This window comes from Ambystoma mexicanum, chromosome 11, assembly GCF_040938575.1.
Source record: "Ambystoma mexicanum isolate Mex_15411 chromosome 11, UKY_AmexF1_1, whole genome shotgun sequence".
Lineage (NCBI taxonomy): Eukaryota > Metazoa > Chordata > Amphibia > Caudata > Ambystomatidae > Ambystoma > Ambystoma mexicanum.
Genome location: NC_090934.1, coordinates 16,861,259 through 16,887,096, shown reverse-complemented (window position 1 = coordinate 16,887,096; position 25,838 = coordinate 16,861,259). Strand labels below are relative to the sequence as shown.

Here is a 25,838-nt window from a genome sequence, read left to right as displayed (position 1 = left end):
GTGACAGGATCCCATTCCTATTGGAGGTAACAGTGGCAGGATGTCATTCCTATGGGAGAAACTGGAGACAGGATCCCATTCCTATTACAGATACCTGGTGGCAGGATGACATTCCTGTGGGAGACACTGGTGACAGGATCCCATTCCTATTAGAGGTACCTGTGGCAGGATGGCATTGTTATGGGAGAAACTGGAGACAGGATCCCATTCCTATTACAGATACCTGTGTCAGGATGACATTCCTGTGGGAGACACTGGTGACAGGATTCCATTCCTATTAGAGGTACCCGTGGCAGGATGGCATTCCTATGGGAGAAACTGGTGACAGGATCCCATTCCTATTAGAGGTACCCGTGGCAGGATGGCATTCCTATGGAAGACACTGGTGACAGGATCCCATTCCTATTAGAGGTACCTGCGGCAGGATGAAATTCCTATGAGAGACACTGGTGACAGGATCCCATTCCTATTAGAGGTACCTCTGGCAGGATGGCATTCCCATGGGAGACACTGATGACCGGATCACATTCATATTGGAGCTAACTGTGACAGGATGCCATTCCTATGGGAGACACTGGAGACGGGATCCCAGTTCTATTACAGGTGCTTGTGGCAGGATGGCATTCCTATGGGAAACACTGGTGACAGGATCCCATTCCTATTGTAGGTACCTGTGGCGGCATGGCATTCCTATGGGAGACACTGGGGACAGGATCCCATTCTTATGAGAGGTACCTGTGGCAGGATGACATTCCTATGGGAGACACTGGTGACAGGATCCCATTCCTATTAGATGTACCAGTGGCAGGATGTCATTCCTATGGGAGAAACTGGAGACAGGATCCCATTCCTATTACAGATACCAGTGGCAGGATGACATTCCTGTGGGAGACACTGGTGACAGGATCCCATTCCTATTAGAGGTAACAGTGGCAGGATGTCATTCCTATGGGAGAAACTGGACACAGGATCCCATTCCTATTACAGATACCTGTGGCAGGGTGACATTCCTGTGGGAGACACTGGTGACATGATCCCATTCCTATTAGAGGTACCTGTGGCAGGATGTCATTGTTATGGGAGAAACTGGAGACAGGATCCCATTCCTATTACAGATACCTGTGTCAGGATGACATTCCTGTGGGAGACACTGGTGACAGGATCCCATTCCTATTAGAGGTACCCGTGGCAGGATGGCATTCCTATGGGAGAAACTGGTGACAGGATCCCATTCCTATTAGAGGTACCCGTGGCAGGATGGCATTCCTATGGGAGACACTAGTGACAGGATCCCATTCCTATTAGAGGTACCCGTGGCAGGATGGCGTTCCTATGGGAGACACTGGTGACAGGATCCCATTCCTATTAGAGGTACCCGTGGCAGGATGGCATTCCTATGGAGACACTGGTGACAGGATCCCATTCCTATTACAGTTACCTGTGGCAGGATGACATTCCTATGGGAGACACTGGTGACAGGATCCCATTCCTATTAGATGTACCAGCGGCAGGATGTCATTCCTATGGGAGAAACTGGAGACAGGATCCCATTCCTATTACAGATACCTGTGGCAGGATGACATTCCTGTGGGAGACACTGGTGACAGGATCCCATTCCTATTAGAGGTAACAGTGGCAGGATGTCATTCCTATGGGAGAAACTGGAGACAGGATCCCATTCCTATTACAGATACCTGGTGGCAGGATGACATTCCTGTGGGAGACACTGGTGACAGGATCCCATTCCTATTAGAGGTACCTGTGGCAGGATGGCATTGTTATGGGAGAAACTGGAGACAGGATCCCATTCCTATTACAGATACCTGTGGCAGGATGACATTCCTGTGGGAGACACTGGTGACAGGATACCATTCCTATTAGAGGTACCCGTGGCAGGATGGCATTCCTATGGGAGACACTGGTGACAGCATCCCATTCCTATTAGAGGTACCCGTGGCAGGATGGCGTTCCTATGGGAGACACTGGTGACAGGATCCCATTCCTATTAGAGGTACCCGTGGCAGGATGGCGTTCCTATGGGAGACACTGGTGACAGGATCCCATTCCTATTAGAGGTACCCGTGGCAGGATGGCGTTCCTATGGGAGACACTGGTGACAGGATCCCATTCCTATTAGAGGTACCCGTGGCAGGATGGCGTTCCTATGGGAGACACTGGTGACATGATCCCATTCCTATTAGAGGTACCCGTGGCAGGATGGCGTTCCTATGGGAGACACTGGTGACATGATCCCATTCCTATTAGAGGTACCTGAGGCAGGATGGCATTTCTATGGGAGACACTGGTGACAGGATCCCATTCCTATTAGAGGTACCTGTGGCAGGATGGTATTCCTATGGGAAACACCGGTGACAGGATCCCATTCCTATTAGAGGTACCTGTGGCAGGATGGCATTCCTATGGGAGACACCGGTGACAGGATCCCATTCCTATTAGAGGTACCTGTGGCAGGATGGTATTCCTATAGGAGACACTGGTGACAGGATCCCATTCTTATTAAAGGTACCTGTGGCAGGATGACATTCCTATGGGAGACACCGGTGGCAGGATCCCATTCCTATTAGAGGTACCTGTGGCAGGATGGTATTCCTATAGGAGACACCGGTGACAGGATCCCTTTCTTATTAGAGGTACCTGTGGCAGGATGACATTCCTATGGGAGACACCGGTGACAGGATCCCATTCCTATTAGAGGTACCTGTGGCAGGATGGTGTTCCTATGGGAGACACCGGTGACAGGATCCCATTCCTATTAGAGGTACCCGTGGCAGGATGGCGTTCCTATGGGAGACACCGGTGACAGGATCCCATTCCTATTAGAGGTACCCGTGGCAGGATGGCGTTCCTATGGGAGACACCGGTGACAGGATCCCATTCCTATTAGAGGTACCCGTGGCAGGATGGCGTTCCTATGGGAGACACCGGTGACATGATCCCATTCCTATTAGAGGTACCCGTGGCAGGATGGCGTTCCTATGGGAGACACTGGTGACATGATCCCATTCCTATTAGAGGTACCCGTGGCAGGATGGCATTTCTATGGGAGACACTGGTGACAGGATCCCATTCCTATTAGAGGTACCTGTGGCAGGATGGTATTCCTATGGGAGACACCGGTGACAGGATCCCATTCCTATTAGAGGTACCTGTGGCAGGATGGCATTTCTATGGGAGACACCGGTGACAGGATCGCATTCCTATTAGAGGTACCTGTGGCAGGATGACATTCCTATGGGAGACACCGGTGACAGGATCCCATTCCTATTAGAGGTACCTGTGGCAGGATGGTATTCCTATGGGAGACACCGGTGACAGGATCCCATTCTTATTACAGGTACCTGTGGCAGGATGGCATTCTTATGGGAGACACTGGTGACAGGATCCCATTCTTATTGGAGGTACCTGTGGCAGGATGGCATTCCTATGGGAAACACTGGTGACATGATCCCATTCCTATTAGATGTACCTGTGGCAGGATGGCATTCCTATGGGAGACACTGGAGACAAGATCCCATTCCTATTAGAGGTACCTGTGGCAGGATGGCATTCTTATGGGAGACACTGGTGACAGGATCCCATTCTTATTAGAGGTACCTGTGGCAGGATGGCATTCCTATAGGAGACACTGGTGAACGGATCCCACACTGGTGACAGGATCCCATTCTTATTAGAGGTACCTGTGACAGGATGGCATTCCTAAAGGAGACACTGGTGAACGGATCCCATTCTTATTGGATGTACCTGTGGCAGGATGACACTGGTGACAGGATCCTATGGGAGACACTGGAGACAAGATCCCATTCCTATTAGAGGTACCTGTGGCAGGATGGTATTCCTATGGGAGACACCGGTGACAGGATCCCATTCCTATTAGAGGTACCTGTGGCACGATGGTATTCCTATGGGAGACACCGGTGACAGGATCCCATTCCTATTAGAGGTACCTGTGGCAGGATGGCATTCTTATGGGAGACACCGGTGACAGGATCCCATTCCTATTAGAGGTACCTGTGGCAGGATGGTATTCCGGTGACAGGATCCCATTCCTATTAGAGGTACCTGTGGCAGGATGGTATTCCTATGGGAGACACCGGTGACAGGATCCCATTCCTATTAGAGGTACCTGTGGCAGGATGACATTCCTATGGGAGACACCGGTGACAGGATCCCATTCCTATTAGAGGTACCTGTGGCAGGATGGTATTCCTATGGGAGACACCGGTGACAGGATCCCATTCCTATTAGAGGTACCTGTGGCAGGATGGCATTCTTATGGGAGACACCGGTGACAGGATCCCATTCCTATTAGAGGTACCTGTGGCAGGATGTCATTCCTATGGGAGACACCGGTGACAGGATCCCATTCCTATTAGAGGTACCTGTGGCAGGATGGTATTCCTATGGGAGACACCGGTGACAGGATCCCATTCCTATTAGAGGTACCTGTGGCAGGATGGCATTCTTATGGGAGACACCGGTGACAGGATCCCATTCTTATTAGAGGTACCTGTGGCAGGATGGCATTCCTATGGGAGACACTGGAGACAAGATCCCATTCCTATTAGAGGTACCTGTGGCAGGATGGCATTCTTATTGGAGACACCGGTGACAGGATCCCATTCTTATTAGAGGTACCTGTGGCAGGATGGCATTCCTATGGGAGACACTGGAGACAAGATCCCATTGCTACTAGAGGTACCTGTGGCAGGATCGCATTCCTATAGGAAACACTGGTGACAGGACCCCATTCTTATTAGATGTACCTGTGGCAGGATGGCATTCTTATGGGAGACACTGGAGACAAGATCCCATTCCTATTAGAGGTACCTGTGGCAGGATGGCATTCTTATGGGAGACACTGGTGACGGGATCCCATTCTTATTAGAGGTACCTGTGGCAGGATGGCATTCCTATAGGAGACACTGGTGAAAGGATCCCATTCTTATTAGAGGTACCTGTGGCAGGATGGCATTCCTATGGGAGACACTGGAGACAAGATCCCATTCCTATTAGAGGTACCTGTGGCAGGATGGCATTCTTATGGGAGACACTGGTGACAGGATCCCATTCCTATTACAGGTACCCATGGCAGGATGGCATTCCTACGGGAGACACTCCCATTCCTATGAGAGGTACCCGATAGTGACAGGATCACATTCCCATGACAGGGTCACATTCCTATGAGAGATAAGGTGACAGGATCACATTCATAAGACAAGATTACATCCCTGTGAAAGACAATAGCAACATGTGACAGGTTCACCTTCCAATCAGAGACAATGGTGACAGGATCACATTCCTACTACCGGATCACATTCCTATGAGAAACAACGGTGACAGGATCATATTTCTATGACAGGGTCACATTCATATGAGAGGACATGAGGACAGGATCACATTCCTATGACTGGATCACCTTCCTATGAGATACTACATTGACAGGGTCACATTCATTTGAGAAACAATTGTGAGAGGATCCCATTCCTATGCCAGGATCACCTTCATATGAGAGCCAATGTTGACAGGATCACATTCTTATGACAGGATCACCTTCATATGAGAGACAATGGTGACAGGATCACATTCCTATGACAGGATCACCTTCATATGAGCGACAATGGTGACAGGATCACATTCCTATGCGAAATGCTAATGATAGGATCACATTTCGCTGACAGGATCACCTTCCTATGATAGATAATGACAGGATCACATTCCCATGAAAGGATCACATTCTCATGAGAAACAATGGTGACAGGATCACATTCCTATGAGAGTCAGAGCTGACAGGATCACATTCCTATTAGGTGCTGTGGTGACAACATCCGATTTGTTGAGAAGATCAAGTGAACAGATAACATTTCTATGGGAGACTCCAGTTACAATAGCACATTCCCACAAGGCACCTGTGACAGGATCATATTTCTATGACAGGATCACCTTCCTATGAGAGACAATGGGACATGATCACATTCCTGGCACAGGATCACATTCCTATGAGAAAAAATGATGACAGGAACACATTCCTATTAGGGACTGTTGTGATAGGATACAATTTGTTTAGAAGATCAAGTGACCAGATAACATTTCTATGGGAGACACTGGAGACAGGATCATATTTCTATGACAGGATCACATTCATATGAGAGACAATGGGACATGATCACATTCAAATGAGAAACAATGACAACAGGATCACATTCCTAGTAGGGGCAGTTGTGACAGGATCCAATTAGTTGAGAGGATCAAGTGACCTGATAACATTTCTATGGGAGACTCCAATTACAGTACCACATTCCCACAAGGCACCTGTGACAGGATCACATTCCTTTTAGAGGCTCATGGGTTAGGATCTTATTCCTGTGAGTGACTTCACTAACATGATCCTGTTACTATGAGAGGCTCTAGTGACCAGATCACATTCCTGCAAATTATAGTTATGCAAGGGTCACATTCGTATGAGAGGATTTGGGATTAGGCTCTCATTCCTATGAGTGACCTGAATAACAGGATCACATTTCTATGAGCGGCTCAAGAGATGGGACCACATTCCTAGAGACTATAATAAGCAGATCACTTTCCTATGTCATTCCCTAAAGGCACATATGAAATGGAAACAATGACTGAACTCAAATGTCAGGATCTTGAGATGGATTGAGTTGGAGGTACATTCACCAGTGTTCAGTGTCATGGCCGGAGACTAGTCTGCTCCTTCCGGTGGATTATGGCATCTCAAGGTGACCCGAAGGTGAGCCAGCTCAATCTTATGGCTGAGTGAAAAGTAGAGGCAGGCTCAGTCCCAGCGGCTGAGGTGTTATCCTAGAAGGGAAGCAGGCTCAGTCCCGGCGGCTGAGGTGTTGGCCTAGAATGGAAGCAGGCCCAGTCCCGGCGGCTGAGGTGTTGGCCTAGAAGGGAAGCAGGCTCAGTCCCAGTGGCTGAGGTGTTGTCCTAGAATGGAAGCAGGCTCAGTCAAGAATGTTGAGGAAGGCTTCACTTCAGGCTCTTTGGGTCTTGGTCTTCTGTTGGCCGCTTGTGCTTCTGTGCGATTCCGTATGGAACGTGAGCTGCAATGGTTCCCGACTGTTGGGCACCCTCAACATGAAACATCTGGTCATCAAAGAAGATGTGTGGCCGGATCTTCTCCAGGAGAGGGCCTTTGGGCGCACCAGCCAGGAAGAGGGCCTCGTCCGTCTCCAGACCCCAGCTGCGCAGGGTCTTCAGTGCTCGAGCCCCAGAGCTGGCAGCACTGCGGGCAGTGACCAGATAGGTCCGGATGGGGCACTCCAGCCTCAGCCCCTTTGCGTAGAATTTCTTCTGCAGCTTTCCCAGGGCTTCCAGGAATCCTTTCAAAGGCCCCTGAGAGGGAAAGAAAGAGAGTGTTAGAAACCCTTATCCCAACCAGTGCTCCCCATTCTTTAGGTTCAGGCTTCTCTGCCATTATCCCACCATTGCATCTCAAATCGATCCCTTGAATCTACGCTTATGCTCAGCAAAGTGGGCTACTGTGCAAGCCTGCTTCTTGGTCTAACCCTCAATTTTTTTTCTCTCTCCTCAAGTAAGTACTCAAGTTTGCAACACACCCTCTTTTTAACCTTCCCAGATCCTCTCCCACCTCGACCTACCATTGCCCGCTAGAGGGCTCTCCATTCTAAATCACTCTGTTTTGAAATTCCTGCTACTTGTCTACCAATCCATCCATGGTCTTGCAAACCCCTCCCCCCACTCCTCGCTGAATGCTTCTCGTCTTTGCACCGCCTGTCAGTCCCCTCCCTTTCCCGCTTTTAGTATTGTAACTTTGTCGCCACGTTCCTTTTCCACTGCTGCGGGATACATTTTAGATACATTGTTGCCTGCCTCTTTTTTAAACCTTTCTCTCATTGTATGTAGCTGTGCGCTCTCGTTTTATATTTTTATCTTTGCATTGTCATTTAAAGCCGTGTTGATCGTTTTTCTGCTAGAACTACACGCCCATCAGCTTTGTAGTTCTTTGCCTCATTCATTTTGCAACCAGTTGCGCGAGTCAGGCCGGACTGCTCCGGTCCGTTCTGGGTCCTAGACACAGATTCTTTGCATACTCAGTAGCGACTTGGATATTGGTGGTGTCACATCGACTTCAATCTCTGCCAAGTTACAGGAACCTGCTTCAATGGACCGTACGAGCTGAGACGGTTGTGCCTTGTTTACAGGATTCAAACCCTTCAGGCAGTACTATTAATCCCATAGGGGAATCTATACAGAGCCCCACTTCTAGAAGTCCTCCCGCCCAGCCGGATAGCTTAAACGAGGAAAACCCTGCCAGGATACTATTGGAGCCACCACATCAGGATGGGGCAGTATGCTGCCTATGATACTTAGTGTCCTTGTTGATCGGGAAGAGACAACTATGTGCAACACACCTGCCCCTTCCCATCCTACACAGACTAATGGTCCCGCAACCAGTTCAAAGCTTGCAAACATGCTACCTGATATGAGAGCATTACTAAAGGAAGCCCTGACACTGCTTCACGTGCATCTAACCAAGATCTAGATATCCGCGCCTTTACTGAGATCTTATCACTGGCAGTCCCTGGTGCATATGAAATATTCAGGCAGGATAGAGAAGCTAAAGGGCGGGGGGGGGATGTGGCGGCCATCTTTAAATCCTCATTAGATGTTTGGAAATGGATATAGATTGTATTGGTGGCTGTGAAACACTGCACCTCAAGATTAGAACTAACCCAGGAAATACCTTGAGCATGATACTATTATATAGATCACCTAATCCCATGAAAGATTTCTCGGCACACTTAATCGTTTCCTCTCGTTCCTTAACCGAACACCAAAGCTGTCATCATGGGAGACATGAATTTGTGATTAGGATGCAAGAAAGATTTAGCAGCCTAAAACTTGGAAAAAGCCCTGGGTAATCTTGGTTTTCTACAGCTGATTAAAGAGCCAGCACATATTAAGGGCAATGTGTTGGACTGCATCACTACACATATTCTACCTACGACTGTTCCAGTGCTAAGTCAGACTCCAAAGGCTACAGGAGTTGTCTGCAGCTGCGCTGTGCTCGTTTGCTGACAAGAATACCATCCGTCTCTCAAGAGCGAAGACCCGTTTTGGGTCGGATTCACCCAGCAAAGATGGCCGACACCAAAACAGAGCTAATTCACCTCCTGGAGGAGGCACATGTGCCCATCGACTGCCCTGATTAGCTGGAACTGCTTCTTGTTGCCCCCGCCGAGGTCCACCGAATGGTGGAGCCGGCATCCTCCCAAGACAGATCCAAAGGCAACAGGAGCTGTCTGCAGCTGTCTTCTGCTAGCCGCAATTGCCGGAGAACTTACTGTCGTCAAGCACTCCCGAGTTCTTCAAGGCTGAAGGTAAGCCCGAGGTACTCCCACATACCACCATCACTACCTCCGACATCACCCACTACCGTGCCCCACATCCATTCCCCCCGCCTGCCTTTATGCCCTACCCATGCCTAGCTCTTAAGCATGCTCCCAGATCACACCCCATAGATTAATGATCCCTTGCACCTGCTCACTCCTGTACTGGAGCTCTAAGCAGAAGTATTGACCCGCTCGATGTGCCCCACTCCTCCTGATCACTGCATCGACCCAGCACCAAGACCAAAAGACCAAATCTACATAGAGATAGCGCATCCTGAGCTCTCCCCTAATGCGCGCTCAGATCCCATGGATCCCAACCATATCCCAGGCGCACCGCTGCACCTATCCCACACAATTGGAGAGCCGGATCATGCCACCAGCAATCCAGCTGTCAAAACTCCTGCAGACGCCACAAGTGTCTTCTCTTAATATGGCATGGTGCTTCGTCCTAAAGAGACAAACAACAATGCCACAGACAACCTACCCCAGCTCACTTACACATGGAGTGCGATACCCACCCAATTACAAGCACACTCAGGCATCGAGATGACTAGCCATAGAAACAGACATACCACATCCATTGAGCACTGCTGCAAGAAAGACCAGACTTGGCCTAAGAACCTCCACAAACCTTCCCGCCCACCTTCCAGTGTCCACCCTCTTCAGAAAAGAACACCTCAACTCGAGATCCAAGACCACTCCCCCAATACTAATCAATATGATATTATCCCTTATCACGCTTCATCTCGCCACAACCTGCTACCACTCCCCTCCATCTCACTACCAAATGTGGTTGCCCAACCCAGATTCTGGCTACCAACCACTCTAAAGCCGTCCCTGAAGGCGACCTTGCTGCAACCTCTCTATTAGACAACAGCCAACCCAACCTAAACCCAACCCCCCATGACCTCACTAATCAATATGAAAAAACCCTCTCTCGATCCTTCCTCCCCTAACAACTATCGCCCCATCACCACCGTCCCCTTTCTCCTAAAAATCCTAGACAAAGCCGCACACAATCAAATCCAACACTACCTGGAAACCAACACCATCCTAGGCAAAAGACAATCAGGCTTCCGCAAAGGCCATGGGACTGAAACTGCCCTTCTAGATTTAAAAAATCAAATTACCAAAATAATGGACACAGGCAAACCTGCTCTCCTCCTCCTGCTCGACCTCTCTGCAGCATTTGACCTGGTCGACCACAGCATTCTCACATCTCACCTCTTCAATGCTGCACACTTCTCTCACAAGGCTACCACCTGGATCACATCCTTCCTTGAAGGTAGGGCCATGAAAGTGTACTCCGACCAGACAGCGCCCCCCCCACCACTATAAATTGTGGAGTCCCACAAGGGTCCTGCACTGCACCAACCCTTTACAACCTATTCACCAAACCCCTCTTTGACTTACTGGACTCCCTCAACATAGCGTACACAAACTACGCAGATGATACGCAAGTTCTCCTCCCCCTCTCCGGAGACTACGACCTAGGCTCAGAAGCCCTCTTCAAAATCTACTCGAAAATCCAAACTTGGATGGCTATCAATGGTCTCTGCCTAAACGGAGACAAAACCGAAATCATCATCCTAGCCCCCAACGAAACACTAACCAAACTCAGCCCCAACTATTCTCACATGATCATCGACAGTATTAGCATACCTGTCTCCTCTGCCGTCAAGACCTTAGGAGTCTACAATGACGCCACACTCTCAATGACTAGACAAACCAGCGCCATCGCCTCAGCGTCTGCTCTGACCACCAAACTCATTTACGCCATCAAACCTTACCTCACCACGCCTAACTGCCTCTCCATAGCTAGAGCTACTATAGGAGCCAGATTGGACTACTGCAACGCCCTCCTGGCAGGCACATCGTCTAAAAACCTAAGCAGGCTCCAAATAGTGCAAAACAATGCCCTCCGCGCTGCACTACACATCCCCAAAACTGACCATATTTCACAGGCCAGAAGACTTGTCCACTGGCTCCCAGTCAAGGAAAGAATCAACTTTAAAATCCTCACTCTCACACACAAGTGCATCAATCACACAGCACCCCCCTACCTATCTGAAACTATAACTAAGAACTCTTCCATCCGTCCCAGAAGAAGCCATCACGCCAACCAACTCAGAGTACCCACTGTAAAAAGAGCCAAAGCCGGCGGCATAGGCTTCCCACACATAGCTCCTAAGCTCTGGAATGCCCTCCCTAACTCACTCAGAGCAGAACCTTCTCTGTACTCCTTTCGCAAATCTCTCAAAACCACGCTATTCAACTAACTCCATCCTTCCTTCACCCACACCAGCTCGCATACGTCTGTTACGAAATGTGCCATGTAATGAAAACTGCTTTGTAACCATCTTCCTTCCACGGTAACCAGATTATGTATGTCCTCATGTAACAGCGCCACGATGCCCCCGGGCTGACGTGCGCTTTAAATAAATCTGAATAAATAAATAAATAAATAAATCCCTTATCACGCTTCATCTCGCCACAACCTGCTACCACTCCCCTCCATCTCACTACCAAATGTGGTTGCCCAACCCAGATTCTGGCTACCAACCACTCTAAAGCCGTCCCTGAAGGCGACCTTGCTGCAACCTCTCTATTAGACAACAGCCAACCCAACCTAAACCCAACCCCCCATGACCTCCTACGCATCTATGGTGCTCTCATCAATGCTAGGTCACTTCCTGCACACGCCTTAGACATCAATGACCTGACCACATACCATTAGCTAGACCTACTTGCCATCACAGAAACATGGCTCAACTAGGTCTCCGGCCCCGCACTGTCCCTAGCCCTACCCTAGGGTTTCACAATCCTCAGGTGTGACAGACCGGTCTCCGAAGGTGGTAGCGTGGCCCTTATCTACAAAGAGGACCTGCCAATCAAACCCACCCATAACTCCACAGATGACCACTGTGTGCACCTTACTATCAAACTTGCTACGGTCCCACAGACTCCATCACCTTACACATACTCTACAGGCAGCCAGGACCTTCCACTGAAGAGGAGGTACCAACAATTGAATGCAGTGAGGGGCAGCCCCACCCACTTAAACTGGGTATAGAAATCCGTGTGGGGCGATCTAGGCCTTCAAATATGCAGAAAACTGAAAACATAGTGCTTAAAAACTTGAGTGATTTAAATTGTGTTGTGTTTATGAAGTCAAGATGCTTTAAATCATGAATGATATAGCGAGTAGGGCAGGATACAGAATATGTACTATAAAAATCGGGTAGAAAATGACCAAGTGTTAAAATATGACCAGCCATAAAAGAATTCACCATCTTGTGTACTGGCCATCCCTTTAATTCAAAACTTGCCTTTTAACAAGAAATAGAAGGTATTTAATGAAGCAGATCTTTGTAGACAGTGTTGAAATGAGTCGGCCTCCTCTACCAGAACTCCCAAGGCCAAATGTCTCTAATCTGACAATGTTCCCTGTGGAATCAGATAACAGTTCCGGACCAGACAGCTGACGATGCAGTTGTCTGGGTTTCTTAGCAAAAGGATGCAGCTGCCTGCCCAAATAAGGGTAGCTAGAACCGGAAATCCAGTGTCGAGTGCCAAAATGTATCTCAAATTGAAGGTTAAGCATAGAATGACTAATCGCCAGGTGTGAGATTAATGTCAATGGAAAGCGTTGCACAAAGTGTATTTAAAAAAGGTTGGGGTGGTTCTCACTCTCAGAATAAGTAAAAAAACAGCTCTGACTTCAGGACTGGGGCTGAGTTCCTGTAATTTACATGATGCGTCGTGTGTGTCAGTCTTGCCTGAATAAACCTGATGTCCCTGAAAAAAGCCTGCCTCTGTCTCATGGTATGCTATCTGAGTATTTGTCTGAGTGTCGAGAGCCCAGGAGATCCTAGCAGAGCCCAGCGGGGTTACAGAAGAGCACAGGGGGGTCCAAGGCCTCCTGAACATATGGCGAGCCAGTCCAAGAGGGATCGGATGATGAACATCCATCTCTTCAAGCCCAAGAGAACCTGGACATTCAAGATTAAGGTGAGCTACACCGTTCTGCCTAAAATGAGAGTGGAGTAAAGGGAGCAGGGAATAAGATGGGGATAGGACAGTCTGCAGCTGCCCTAGCCAATAGAAAAGAAGTGACAGGGAGGCAGACCAGTACGGCAGAAGGGGACTATACATTTTTGGCAACTTTTCAGGAAAAAATAATGTCTCAGTCCAGATTTGGAAAAAAGTCAAGAAATCCCAAAATGAGTAAAAACTCTGAGGGTCTTGCAGGCCTGATAGAATGACAGAGGGCCTTGCCATCTGGGGATAAGGGAGGAAATTATTGGGGTACCCCCTCTAGAAATTATTGGGGTACTCCCATGGAAATTATTGGGGTACCCCCATGGAAAATATTGGGGTACCCCCTCCCCCAGAAATTATTGGGGTGCACATTTTTGGGGGGCTATTTTTAGAAATCATTAGGAGACCAGTTTTAGAAAAGTATTTTTCAGTTAAAGTTTTAACAGCTTTTTAGAAACAACTGTAAAGCATTCATGGGGACCTGCTAAAAGGTAACAGAGGGAGGTGGGATATAAAAAAAGAAATAACGAGTAAGAGTACAATGTATATATAAGGGGAAAATATTGATTTGAGGGTGGCTGAACAATAGAGAGAGAGATACCAGGAGAGACCAAGAGAGGAGTATACGCCCAGATACCTAGGTTTTAATATAGTGCTAGAAGAAGCTTTCATTTAAGGTCCTGAATTAATTGGATGATATAGGAGACCAGAACGATTAAAGACGTTCTGAAAGAAATGGGCTTACCTTCCATGTCGGAATAACTATAGGGGTGAGATGCATCTGAGAGAGCAGATGGCATAGAGGTGCATGTACATGTGGCTAGCCAAGTTTGTCTTTTTGTTTATGTGTCATGTTGGTTGTCTAAATTAGCTTATATGTCATGTTGTTTGTCTGCTCTGTATGATATTATTTATGACAACAAATTCACTTTTTCAAACTGATTTAAAATTTGGCTTTTAGCCAAAATTTCATAATGGTCAAAAATAAAAAATGTTGAGATTACTAGACACTCTAAATTAAAACAATCAAAATAGTGGTGTTCTATTTTAAAATAGGCAAGCCTTCCTGAGATAAATGAAAAAAGAACTGTTCCCTTTTAAGCCCTTATAAATAATTAAAGCCAGCAACTACGGAGTTAAACTTTTGAGGTCCTAACACTAGGCAAGATAATTAATGAAGCACGTCACGAACGATAGAGCATCGCATTCAAATAACTAAGATAAAGTGATTTACCGAAGTGGTGTTTTACATGGGCGCGCTGAATAGGCACGGTATGGTGTTGAAAGGCAGATTAAGAGGTCAAGGCCTGTAGAAACTTTGTACGACAGAAGAATCACGTTGGATTTTATAATGATTTATAGACAAGGAATTATCTCTGGAAATGTGAAGTGTGTGACGCTAAAGACATTTGGCTGTTAAGCAAGGAATGATTTAATGATTTTCAGATAAGAGCACGACATTGTGGAATGCTAGTTTCTGGGTTTGGTTTTGTGCTGTATTTTCAGAAAGAGTTGACAAGATTGTCTCATAGATTGAAAATGCTTGTGTTTATGGAATACTGGGCAAGAGGCTTGTGTTCTTTGGTTAAAGGAAAATGCAATGTTTAAAAACTCAGTTGGCATTTTGTTTATAAAATGAAAAGCATGTGAATATAAAGTTAGAGGAAGCTGCCTAAGAGCACACTTTTGAGAGACATGTGACTGAGATTTAAACAGTCTTGCTATGTGCAGAATGCAACTAAGGTAATGTGTTAAGGGATTGTATTTGGACCAAGCACAAGCAAATTGAGTTGTGAGAAGTGACATAAATATATGAGACAAACATGATAAATAACGTGATTTTTGAAGTATGGAAACAGGCATACGAATGGCAATTATGTTTTTGTTTTGCCCAGAAACAAGGTTGAGATAAAAAACACGAGGGCTGAGACACAAATGCATTAGACAGGAATGCACGATGAAGCTGCTTTTGAAATAACATTGCTGATTTGAAGAACTGGCCCAGGTTAAAAGAATGCAAAATGCTCGCACATTGTGAGCCATCTTTTTTAATTGCGTGCAAATATATGAAGCACAGATAGGCCTTTGTATTATCAAAGGCATGTGCCAAATGCATATCATAGATGCAAAGTGCAAGAAAAATGTCAGAAATAAGCGCATTTAGCCACAGGAGACAGCAATGGCCTAGCTATGGGGATACAAACTGATCACATGTAGTCAAGGAAAAATATTTACGCATTACTGCTCATAATGGAGAATCATGCAAGCCCTTGAAAGTACAGTAGTCTTGGAAGCATTTATAAGTGCTGTTACCCGAGAGTGCCAGATGGGGGAGTCTTCTCGGATAAAAGTAATCCAAAACAGTCAGGGACATTTTTAGAATAACCTGGGTGAGTTTAAAATTATGCAGAAAGACGATCAAAATGTGTAGCATGGATGAGTAAGGGGCCTTGCTCTTGTGCACCACACATGCGGTATGATAAGAACATATTTGCATACATGTATGAAAGCTAGGGCTTCATGCAGAATGAGCAGTATTTGAGAAAAAGCGGACAGTGCGCCCATAGTGCACAGCTGCTGTTTGAGAAAAACAGGGGACAAAATGGTATCTCCAAAGGCTGGCTGCAGCCTATGAGGAGATTGTGTTTAAACTGGAGAGTAAATAGTCCGACATAAAAGGGAACATTTTGCCATGGATGCGGCGAAAAGCACTGTCAGACACCGAGCACCGTCATGGTTGTTGGCTTTGTAAGCACTTTTTGATAAAAACATTGAGAGATAAGGGAAAAGATAGTGGTCAGGGAAGAGTTTCTTTTTGACAGTTCTTTGAGAAATAATCAGGGTAATAGTGCAGAACTGGCATGTTAGAAAAGGAGGGGTGACCTCCAAGCGAGCAGCACTCCTGTGCAGCAAACAGCATTAGTAAATAGATTCCTGAGAGCGAGCATTATGAGTCTCGGTGGTCAGTATACCAAGGCAGTAAAATAGACACATTATTTCAAATGTGTTCATAGAAAAGAACTGTGCCATAATTAGTGCAAGGAACGGTTCGGGTTTGAATGGAGCATGAACATGTTGCTTTTTATGAAGATAAAGTGCACCGAATAAAAAATGAATTTAGTGCAGAGGACGAGTAAGTAAGCCGGCATGTAGGCTCAGCAATATGTAAACACAGGCTACACAGAGACACAAAGGAATGCAAGGTGCCAGCTTAAAAATAAGGAATGCTCTTGTAAAACAGAAGAATTAATGTGTTCCCAGTAGGGCAGCATCATAGGGTGACTTGATGTGTTTAGAAGTGTTGAGTGGCACGAGGGTTTTAGGGGTGCACAGGAGAAATATGGAAAAGAAAGAACAATTTTTGGTCTAATGATAGACATTGGGACTGTGTGTCCATAAGAGCAAAGACAGAACAAGTATGCATGGATATTAAAAGGCTGAGGACGGCTTTTTAAGATTACAAATGTGGTGTTGTTTCAGCATTTTTTGAGGAGAATGTGTTATGATTAGCTGTGGTGTAGTTGTAATAGGCACTTGCCAGTGGTGGTTATTTAAATTTGTAAGGTGCACATCAGCCCATGGGCATTGTGGTGCTGGTACAGAAGGCTCAAAGGTACAGGCAGAGGAATACATTGAACAAGGGAAACATTAGTACATGGATAACATTATTGAAATGCTAAATAGGTTAGTAGGTAGCATTTAGCCAGCTTAGCTATTCATCGTGGTTAGATCACAAAGAGGCTTGGTTGAACAAGAAGGTTTTCAGCATTTTGAGGAAGGCAGTGTAGGATTTTTAGTTTCCTAGTGCTGTGGGCAGTACATTCCAGCTTCTAGGAGCCAGGTGTTGAAAGCTAGATCAGCCAGCTTTGGTTCTTTTAAAGCAGGCACATATATTGGACTGACCAGGTGAGATCTGGTGGGTCTGATGGACGAGCTGAGAATGATCCTCCTTGATAAAGTATGGAGGAGCGTCGACAAGAAGACATCATTTTGTGTGACTTGCAATTTGTTGAGGTTTTGGGCATAGATTCCCAGAAGAGGGGCATTACAGTAATCCAGTATTGGTGCCTACTGTATTTTTGGCAATGAATAAGCAATTCCTGGTAGGGAGGAAAGGCTTAAATGCATGGATAACCTTTTATTTATTTATTTATTAGAATCTCTAGAGCACACAGTAGCCCTTAGGCATTATGGTGCTGTTATAAAGAAGAGACTTGTAGGTTACATGCTGCAGCTTCGCCTGTGGTTATAGGACAAAAAATATACAATGCAGTTATAGTGGATTAGTTACATATTTAGCTTACATTAGATACAATAGAATTTGAGTAAATAAATGGCATAGTGGTTATTTTGGCAGCAGAGGGGAATATTTACAGATCCTGCTAGGAGAACTAGCAGGGTCAGTTGAACAGGGTAGTTTTGAGGGTTTTGTGAAAAATGAGGAGGGATGGTTCTGCTCTAGGTTCGCTAGGGAGAGCATTCCATAGTTTGGGAGGTATTAACTCTTCTGATTAATGGGACTTGCAGTTACATGGTGACTTCTTTTTGGGTCGGGTAGAACTCCCTCTGTTGATAGTATCAGTTAGATATGCTGGTACTGTATGGCTCATGCATTTGTGCCTGATGGTTAGGATTTTGAAATTAACCCATTCCTTCACGGGTAGCCAGTGAGCAGCACACCTGTTTTGAGTAATGTGTACTCTTTTGAGAATGCTGATAGCTGCACGCAGCACTGTTCTGCACTATTTAGAACCTGTTGAGATTTTTTGCTAAGGTGCCTGCAAGCAAGGATAGCAGTGTAGTAGTCCAACGTAACTCTGATAATGGCACGGGCAGGGGATGAGCAGTTTTATGTGGAAAGGAAAGGTTTGATGGCCTTAATGCGCTTGGTAGTGAGGCTGAGGCAATGGCACTTAATGATAAGTGGAACGGAAGAGAGTGTAGCATTTAACCTGGCATGACATGGACAGGGGTGAATCAAGGAACACTCCTAGGGGTTGTTTTTACAGCTGCAGAGACAGTGTTGGGATTGAAGTAGGCATTGGTGAACGCCATGAGAAACGGCATAAGTGGTTCTACACAGTCTTTTAAACTGTCATGCTGGCAGGGACAGGCATCGCCTTTGCAGCTGAATGGTCTGATTTTATTCATAATCTCTATTACTTCTGATTTAGAGATTTCTCTGAAGTTGAAAGGTGTTATTGGGTCCTTTGTGACCTCTTTTTCGGGGAGTTTGAGGATAGCATAATGTACTGAGTGAGGGTATTTTGGGGTGCTCTTAAAATGTCTTTTATAGGAGCTCCAACTTGTGTAGTAAGACAGACTGTATGGAGTTGCACCAGGGTTGGTCTTTTATGATTTCCTGTGCCTTGGCGGCTGACATGGAGGAAATTCCTTGAAAAATAGTGAAAAGCTCTTTTTGAGTCAGAACTAACAGTTGAGATTCTGTCATTATAGGATTCAGATGGTTGAGGAAAGGATTGGGGGGCAAAGCCTGAAGCATAACGATGTCGTTTAGGTTATCAAGGAAAGCATGTTTTGTTCATTTTGAGACATGCACCATTTAAATATGGGCATAATTCTGAAGGCATGAAAAAGGCAGAAGGCCGATGAAATTGTTTGGGTAAAAACTAAAGGATTTTATTATTGTGGCAAAAGTGCGGTAATATAGACAGCTGTGTGACCTAGAGAAAATATTTAATAAATTCAGGCACAGGCCATGAACATTTATGCACAAGAGGAGGAGACAGATGACCTCCATGTAATTAGAGGCAGCCATAAAGTAGGGAAACATGGCGAGTGATTAAGGAGCAAACAAAATGAAATAAGAATCATGAAGGACAGTAATGGTCCAGATAAAAAGATTTCGGTTAAACAACGTCACAGATGACGGTATTCCTAGACAGGGCTCAATGGAATATAAAGTGGTACTTTGCTTAAAGCATCACACAGTAAAAAGAAAGGACGTATGTTCTAGTATACATGACAAAAATGAAATGCGTACTCAATATAAATGAAAAACGAGTAGAAAAAGGATTAAAAACGTTAGGTAGACTTTGGGCCTTTTTGGCACAGGACCAGAAAAATTAATTGGGAAAAGATGAAAATGATTGATTTATTTTAAATAAAAAATGAATAAAAGATAAATTGAGGAAGGGAACGATTGGACAAATGAATAAAGGGATAGGGAATAAACGCAGAAGCATAAAACGGGTAAACATTCAAAAAAATTGAAAACAAATAGCACTGATGAAAAATCTTGAGTAATAAACGATATCAGTAACCATGGAGAATGAGGAAAAGGGCATGGTTGACCAAAAATTGGGTCAACCAAACAAGGAAAATTGTGCACAAAGCCAATTTAAGAAAATATACTGAGGTAAGTAAAAAACAATTTTTTGAGTGCATGTAACGATTTTATTTTGATTTATGTTATAGATAAAAGTCATGGATCTTGCATGGAAGCACAAGAAATATCTGCATGGCCTTTAATAGGGAGAAAAGGAGGAAAATGTAAGTACTGGTTCATGCTAAAAGGGTGTGGACAAACAGTTGATCAGTACTAAAAGTAAGAGGATCTAGGTGAGTAACAGGAAAAGAGGTAGTAAGAGACACAATGTCTTCGAGTGTGTAGCCGTTTTTCCCAGGATAGGTGCAATCAGGTGTGGAAAGAGTAGAACATAGATGACAACATTGTCATTTAAGACAACCGCAGAAAACAGAAGTCAAAGTAAAGGTGGCTAATTATTTTTGTGTTCATAATGCCAAAGAAGGTTGATTTGGCAGGGGTATACAATTATTTAGAATAGGCAAACACTGTTGTTTACGATAAAAAATGGAGGCATATAGTAATAATAAGTGCCATAGTCTTGAAAAACGGGGGTAAACTAGATTAAGTTAGGCAGGGATGGTGTGCAGCGGAACACCTCTGCTTTTCTCATCAGGATTAGTGTAAAGCACAGAAGCAGAGACCATGGTTCGACGAAATCAAGAGGAAAAAATGAAGAAATAAAGGCAGGAAGAACGTGCTGCTAAGCTGAACAGAGAACAAAGTCTAAACATTGAGTATTTTCTAGTGTTGTTGGAAAGTAGTTGTTTATGTGCAGTAGACAATGATCAATAAGGATTTTTTTGTTAGCAGAAAAAGGAGGAAGGGGTTTACGTTAGGAAGAAAACTTGACTCCCTTGCCAGTCCCCGAATTACTTTTGTCCCTAATTTAATTTCCTACAGACAACGGGGATTCCCCAAGAACATCTTCATCTACTACGAGTGCCTAGAAGACAAGAAAAGAAGGCGACGTCTTTCTTTAATTGTTATTTTTATTTCCGTAGGGTTGCATGTGTCGCCCTTGGGAGATAAATGTGTCCCATGAAGGAGATGCTGTTATATTATTGTACAAAGATGAGCCAGGTTCCAGCAGGCGGACCACACCGTGAATGATGTGGGTGTAGCTTGTCTAAGAGGCAGGAATGACCCATACAATGTTTTAAATGAAAAATGTAAAAAACTAGTTTTTTCTAGGAGGCAGGGAGGTTCAAAAGACATGATAGACTGTAGTGTGTTTAGGAGGTAGGGTAAGATTACTAGAATATGCAACCAAAGAGTTTTTTAAGGGATTGGTTGGTAGGAAATGTGATATTAAAAAAGACATGCTTAATTAGTAAAAGAAACTCATTCAGTTTTATATTACAGATTGACAATGAGGGACCTATATGGAGCAGAAAAAATTGTCCGTAGGAGCAGAGCGAGGTCATCCAGCAACCCATCCAGTGCCCAAAACTACAGTCACATTTGCTAAAATCTGCAGAAACTCCCCCATTCTTGTGTCTCAGCTGCAAATGCAAGTGTTCCATGCTTCCATGATCATTGTGTGAAAGGGGAACGTTTTGTGAAAAAGAAAAAAGACAATGGACTCCTGGGCTAAGCATCAAAAAGGCCTGGGAGACTGGCTGCGGAACAGGTCAAAAGAAAGGACAAAGGCGACAGGACACACGGCCCTCAGATGCCAAACCAAGACCCCCAAGCCTAGCAGATCTCTATGCCAACCCACCTGTCAACGCAGGCAACTTAGTGGCGGCCCCCCTCCTACCTAGAAAGACTAAGCCAACTTGCCACCTCAACCCGTGGTTCAGCTCAGATCTTCAAGACTTGCGCACTAGGAAGCGTCAGGCAGAAGCCCTCTGGACAAAAAACCCCACTAATCTTCGTAAAACTGCATTCAATAAATTAGCAAATGAATACAAACGAGCTATAACAGCAGCGAAAGAACAAATCTACAACACAAGAATTAAAAACACCAACTCTAATTCCAAGAAACTATTCAAAATTCTCAGGGAACTTGAGACAGCCACTACAGCCCCAATCGCTATTGACATAGACGAGACCTGGTGCACAAACATCCAGAATGCCATGCGTGAGAAAATGTCGGCTACAGGTTAAAAAATCAAGCTCAAACAAGCCAAGTCTACCCCCACCATCACACCAATTCTCACCAGAGCACACCACGCTTCACACCGGCATTCCACTTCAGGTCAATATCTGAGCTAGAAACCGCCAACATTGTTAACAATCTCAAACCCTCGAAGGGAGATTCTTGCCCAGCAACGGTAATCAAAGATTGCGCAGATTCACTCAACCCCCTCAACACTAAATTCATAACTGCCTCCTTCTCCACTAACCTTGGCCCAGCCAGCCTCATGGAATCGTGGGTCCACACCCTGCTGAAAAAACCCTCACTCAACCCCACAGATCCAAATAACTACCACCCTATCACCACAGTTCCATTCCTGCTCAAGATTCTAGATAGGGAGGCTTACAGCCAGATCCAATCCCACCTCGAATCTAACCACATCCTAGGCATGTGCCAATCAGGCTTCCAACCAGTTCACCGAATGGAATTGGCCCTTCTGGATTTAAAAATTCAACTAGACATCCTCAGGTATGATGGCAAACCTGCCACCTCCAAGATAGCGTCCTTCCTAGAAGGCAGAACCATGAGTCTTCTCGGACATTGCCAATGCCACCTCTACCCACATTCCCTGTGGTGCCCCTCAAGGCTCCTGCATCTCCCCCTCCCTTTACAATGTATTCAACAAGCCTCTCTTCGACGTCCTGGATGACATCGGCATATCTTACACCAACTATGCCGACGACACCCAAATCCTTCTCCCATTGCTAGGCTCCTAGGAAAAAGCCACCCTCACCCTCAACCACATCTACTCTACTATTCAAACATGGACGACCTCAAACTTCCTCTGTTTTAATGACAAAAAGACAGAGATCCTCTTGGCAAGCCCTCTCTCTCTAATTCAGAAACTCATCCCACAATACTGATCCCTCAGGATAGATGGCTTCCAGATCCCTGTTTCTGCTATGGTAAAAACCCTCGGCGTCCACCTGGGCTCTCCATTATCCCTCACCAAACAAGTCAGCGCCGTTGCCTCCTCAGCAGCATACACAGCAAAACTCATCACTGCCGCAAAGCTGCCTGACCATAGCAAGAGCCTGCACAGGCGCAAAACTGGATTATTGCAAAAATGTGCTGTTCACTGGAACCTCCAAGAAAAACAATAAGAAACTCCATTTAATTGAAAATAACTCCCTCAGCGCCGCAATAAACATCCCGAGGAGAGACCACATCTCAGCCGCAAGAGAAATGGCGCACTGGCTCCCGGTCAGGGAAAGGATCATCTTTAAAACTTTATCCATTACTCATAAATGTCTGAGCAACACCGCCCGCGTTATCTGGCACAGAAATGTGAGAGGGCAACACCCACAGACCAAATAGGTCTATCTATGCTCACAGACTCACCCTCCCCAAATTCAAAAGAGCTAAAGGAGGTGGGGTAAGCTTCCGCTCGGTAGCAGTTAACCACTGGAGCGCCCTTTCCACAACCTTCAGAGCAGAACGTTGATACTGGACCTTCCGAAAGTCACTGGAAAAACACGCTCTTCGCCTAACACACTGTCCTCTTTGCAGGAACAATTGACTCTTGGACTGTATTAACTTCACCTCTGTTATTATCTCATGTCCACCGCATTCTATGTGTTTCCTCACTCAAGCTTGTTTCATGTAACTGGTTGCAACAGCACGCTGGCGCCCCAGGGCTTGGGTGCTTTACAAATGTAAAAATAAATAAATAAAATAAAGTCAGTGTCCCTGGTGAGATCATTCTTTTATTCACTTAAATTTTATATGTGAATCTTCGATATAATATATTAAAATAACTTAACAGCTCAAACTAACGCACAATGTCTGGAAACTCGACAGCCCATGGCTGCGGCCGTTGGTTACAACGCGTGAACTGTTAGACAGTGCCAATAAAATGAGCAGAGAAAGACAGAGTACCCCACAAAAAACCAAATTATTACCTATTAGAAAATCTAATAGCTGGTTTACACCAGAATTACAGAGTCTTTAATCAAAGAAAAATCAACTTTTCTATAAATGGAAACAATCCAAATCAGAGAGTGAAAGACATATCTTTAAAGAAGCCTCTCGAGTTTTTACAAAGGCCACGGTTGAAGCAAAACGAAATATGTTGGATCATAGAATTCATGAATCCAGAGAATGGTTCAAAATTTCAACAGAACTGGAAGCGCCGTCTCCACCCCCGGAGAACTTGCCAACTAAGAATGCTGAATGGTGTACCTCTATTCAAGAAGCCATGCTAAACAAATGAGACCTGATTAAACAAAACATTGAAGCGAAAAGAAGTGAAGCATATATTGGGAAAGCGCTGGATAAAACAACTATACCAGCTTTTAACTTCCACCCAATAACGCAGATAGAACTAGCTGCAATTATTGATAAGCTGAGACCAATCAGCTGCAAGGGAGACTCTTGTCCGGCGGAGGCTTTTAAAGTATGTTCCGCTCCCATGATCCAAGCCCTAACTAAATTGAGCAATACCTAATTTCTAGAAAGTCATATAACAGACCATCTAAAAACAGTGTGGATATCTCTGCTATTGCAAAAGCCTGGCTTGTGTCCTTTTGATCCACTCAACTACAGGCCCAGTACCAATTCACCATTCTTGCATAAAATCTTAGATCGGGTGGAGTACATCTCAGAGTTTTTTTAACAATCATAAGGTGTTACACGACAGACAATCAGGCTTTAGAAAAGGCCATGGGATGGAGACAGCGCTGTTGGACTTGAAGTCTCACCTACTTCGGACCATGGATAAGGGTGAAACATCAATATTAATGTTACTAGACCTCTCGGCCACCTACAACCTGCTGGACCACCATCTATTGGTCACCAGGTTGAAGGAGATAGCCACGTTTTCGGATGCTGCCTCGGCATGGGTACGATCTTTTCTTAGTAATAGAACACTAAGAGTGTGTAGTGACACAGCAGAAGATTTGCCTAGTACTTTTTGGAGTTCCTCAGGGTGCTTGCTTGTCGCCCTCCCTTTATAATATTTTTGCCATCCCTCTCTTCCATCTGTTGGGCAGGAATGATGTTGAATTTACTAACTATGCAGATGAGGCGCATTGAGTCATCCCGTTATCAGTGAAGTATGAGCAAGATGACTCCAGATTGAATAAGGTCTATGATATTATTTTGAATCAGAATTTCACCCGAAAGATGGGGGCAGAATCCGTGATGATCTCCTAATTGGATGATCTTGCGTTGCTGTAGGACTGCAGAGAGACTGGAGTCCTTATTCTCCTTGATCTCTCCGCGGCCTTCGATACTGTGGACCATGAGATCCTATTGACTAGACTTGAGCAAGCTGGCATAATTAGTCCCACTCTTGCTTGGTTTCTCTCTTTCCTGACAGATCGCTCTCAAACAGTCTCTTTCCAAACCTGCCCTTCCTCTCAGGTGGAGCTACTATGTGGAGTGGCACAAGGGTCAGCCCTTTCTCCACTCCTCTTCAATCTTTACAAGCGGCTCTTGGCTTCTTTTTTACTCCTATGCAGATGAGACGCAGCTCATATTTCGTCTGGACTCCTCACAAGCTGCTCCTCTGGAGAAGTTGCGTGATGGCCTAGAGAAAGTGGGAAACTGGATGGCAGCTAACTGGCTTCCACTAAATGGCAGCAAAACTGAGGTCCTGGTGTTGGATCCCAGGAGCGAGATCATCTCTGGAATTCTCAATACTGGCCGGAGTCACTCGGCCTATGTCCATCCCCTTGTACCTCCATGAAAAGCCTTGGAGTCAAACTCCTTCCCAATGGGTCATGTGAAGCCCAGATTCATGCTATCTCCAGTGCTGGGTTTGGTAGACTCAAGGCTGTAAGGAAAATTCTACAGTTGCTTCCTGCTGAAAGCTAGATAACTTTGGTGACATCCACCATAACTGGTTCGCTGGATTATTGCAATGGTATCTATCTGGGACAACTTAAGTACCAGATTCCGAGGATGCAGGGGCTGCAGAATGCTGTAG

The 25,838-nt window shown here is 45.4% G+C and overlaps 1 protein-coding gene across 1 annotated transcript in view; it reads right to left on the bottom strand.

Moving 5' to 3' along the window:
- Positions 1-5,363: 5,363 nt before the first annotated feature.
- NT5C1A (5'-nucleotidase, cytosolic IA) overlaps positions 5,364-25,838 on the bottom strand; it is a 314,845-nt gene continuing 294,370 nt past the window's right edge. The window contains exon 6 of the mRNA XM_069622407.1: positions 5,364-7,377. Within this exon, the coding sequence (XP_069478508.1) occupies positions 7,012-7,377 (366 nt within the window). The 3' untranslated portion in view covers positions 5,364-7,011. The remainder of the gene's footprint in view (positions 7,378-25,838) is intronic.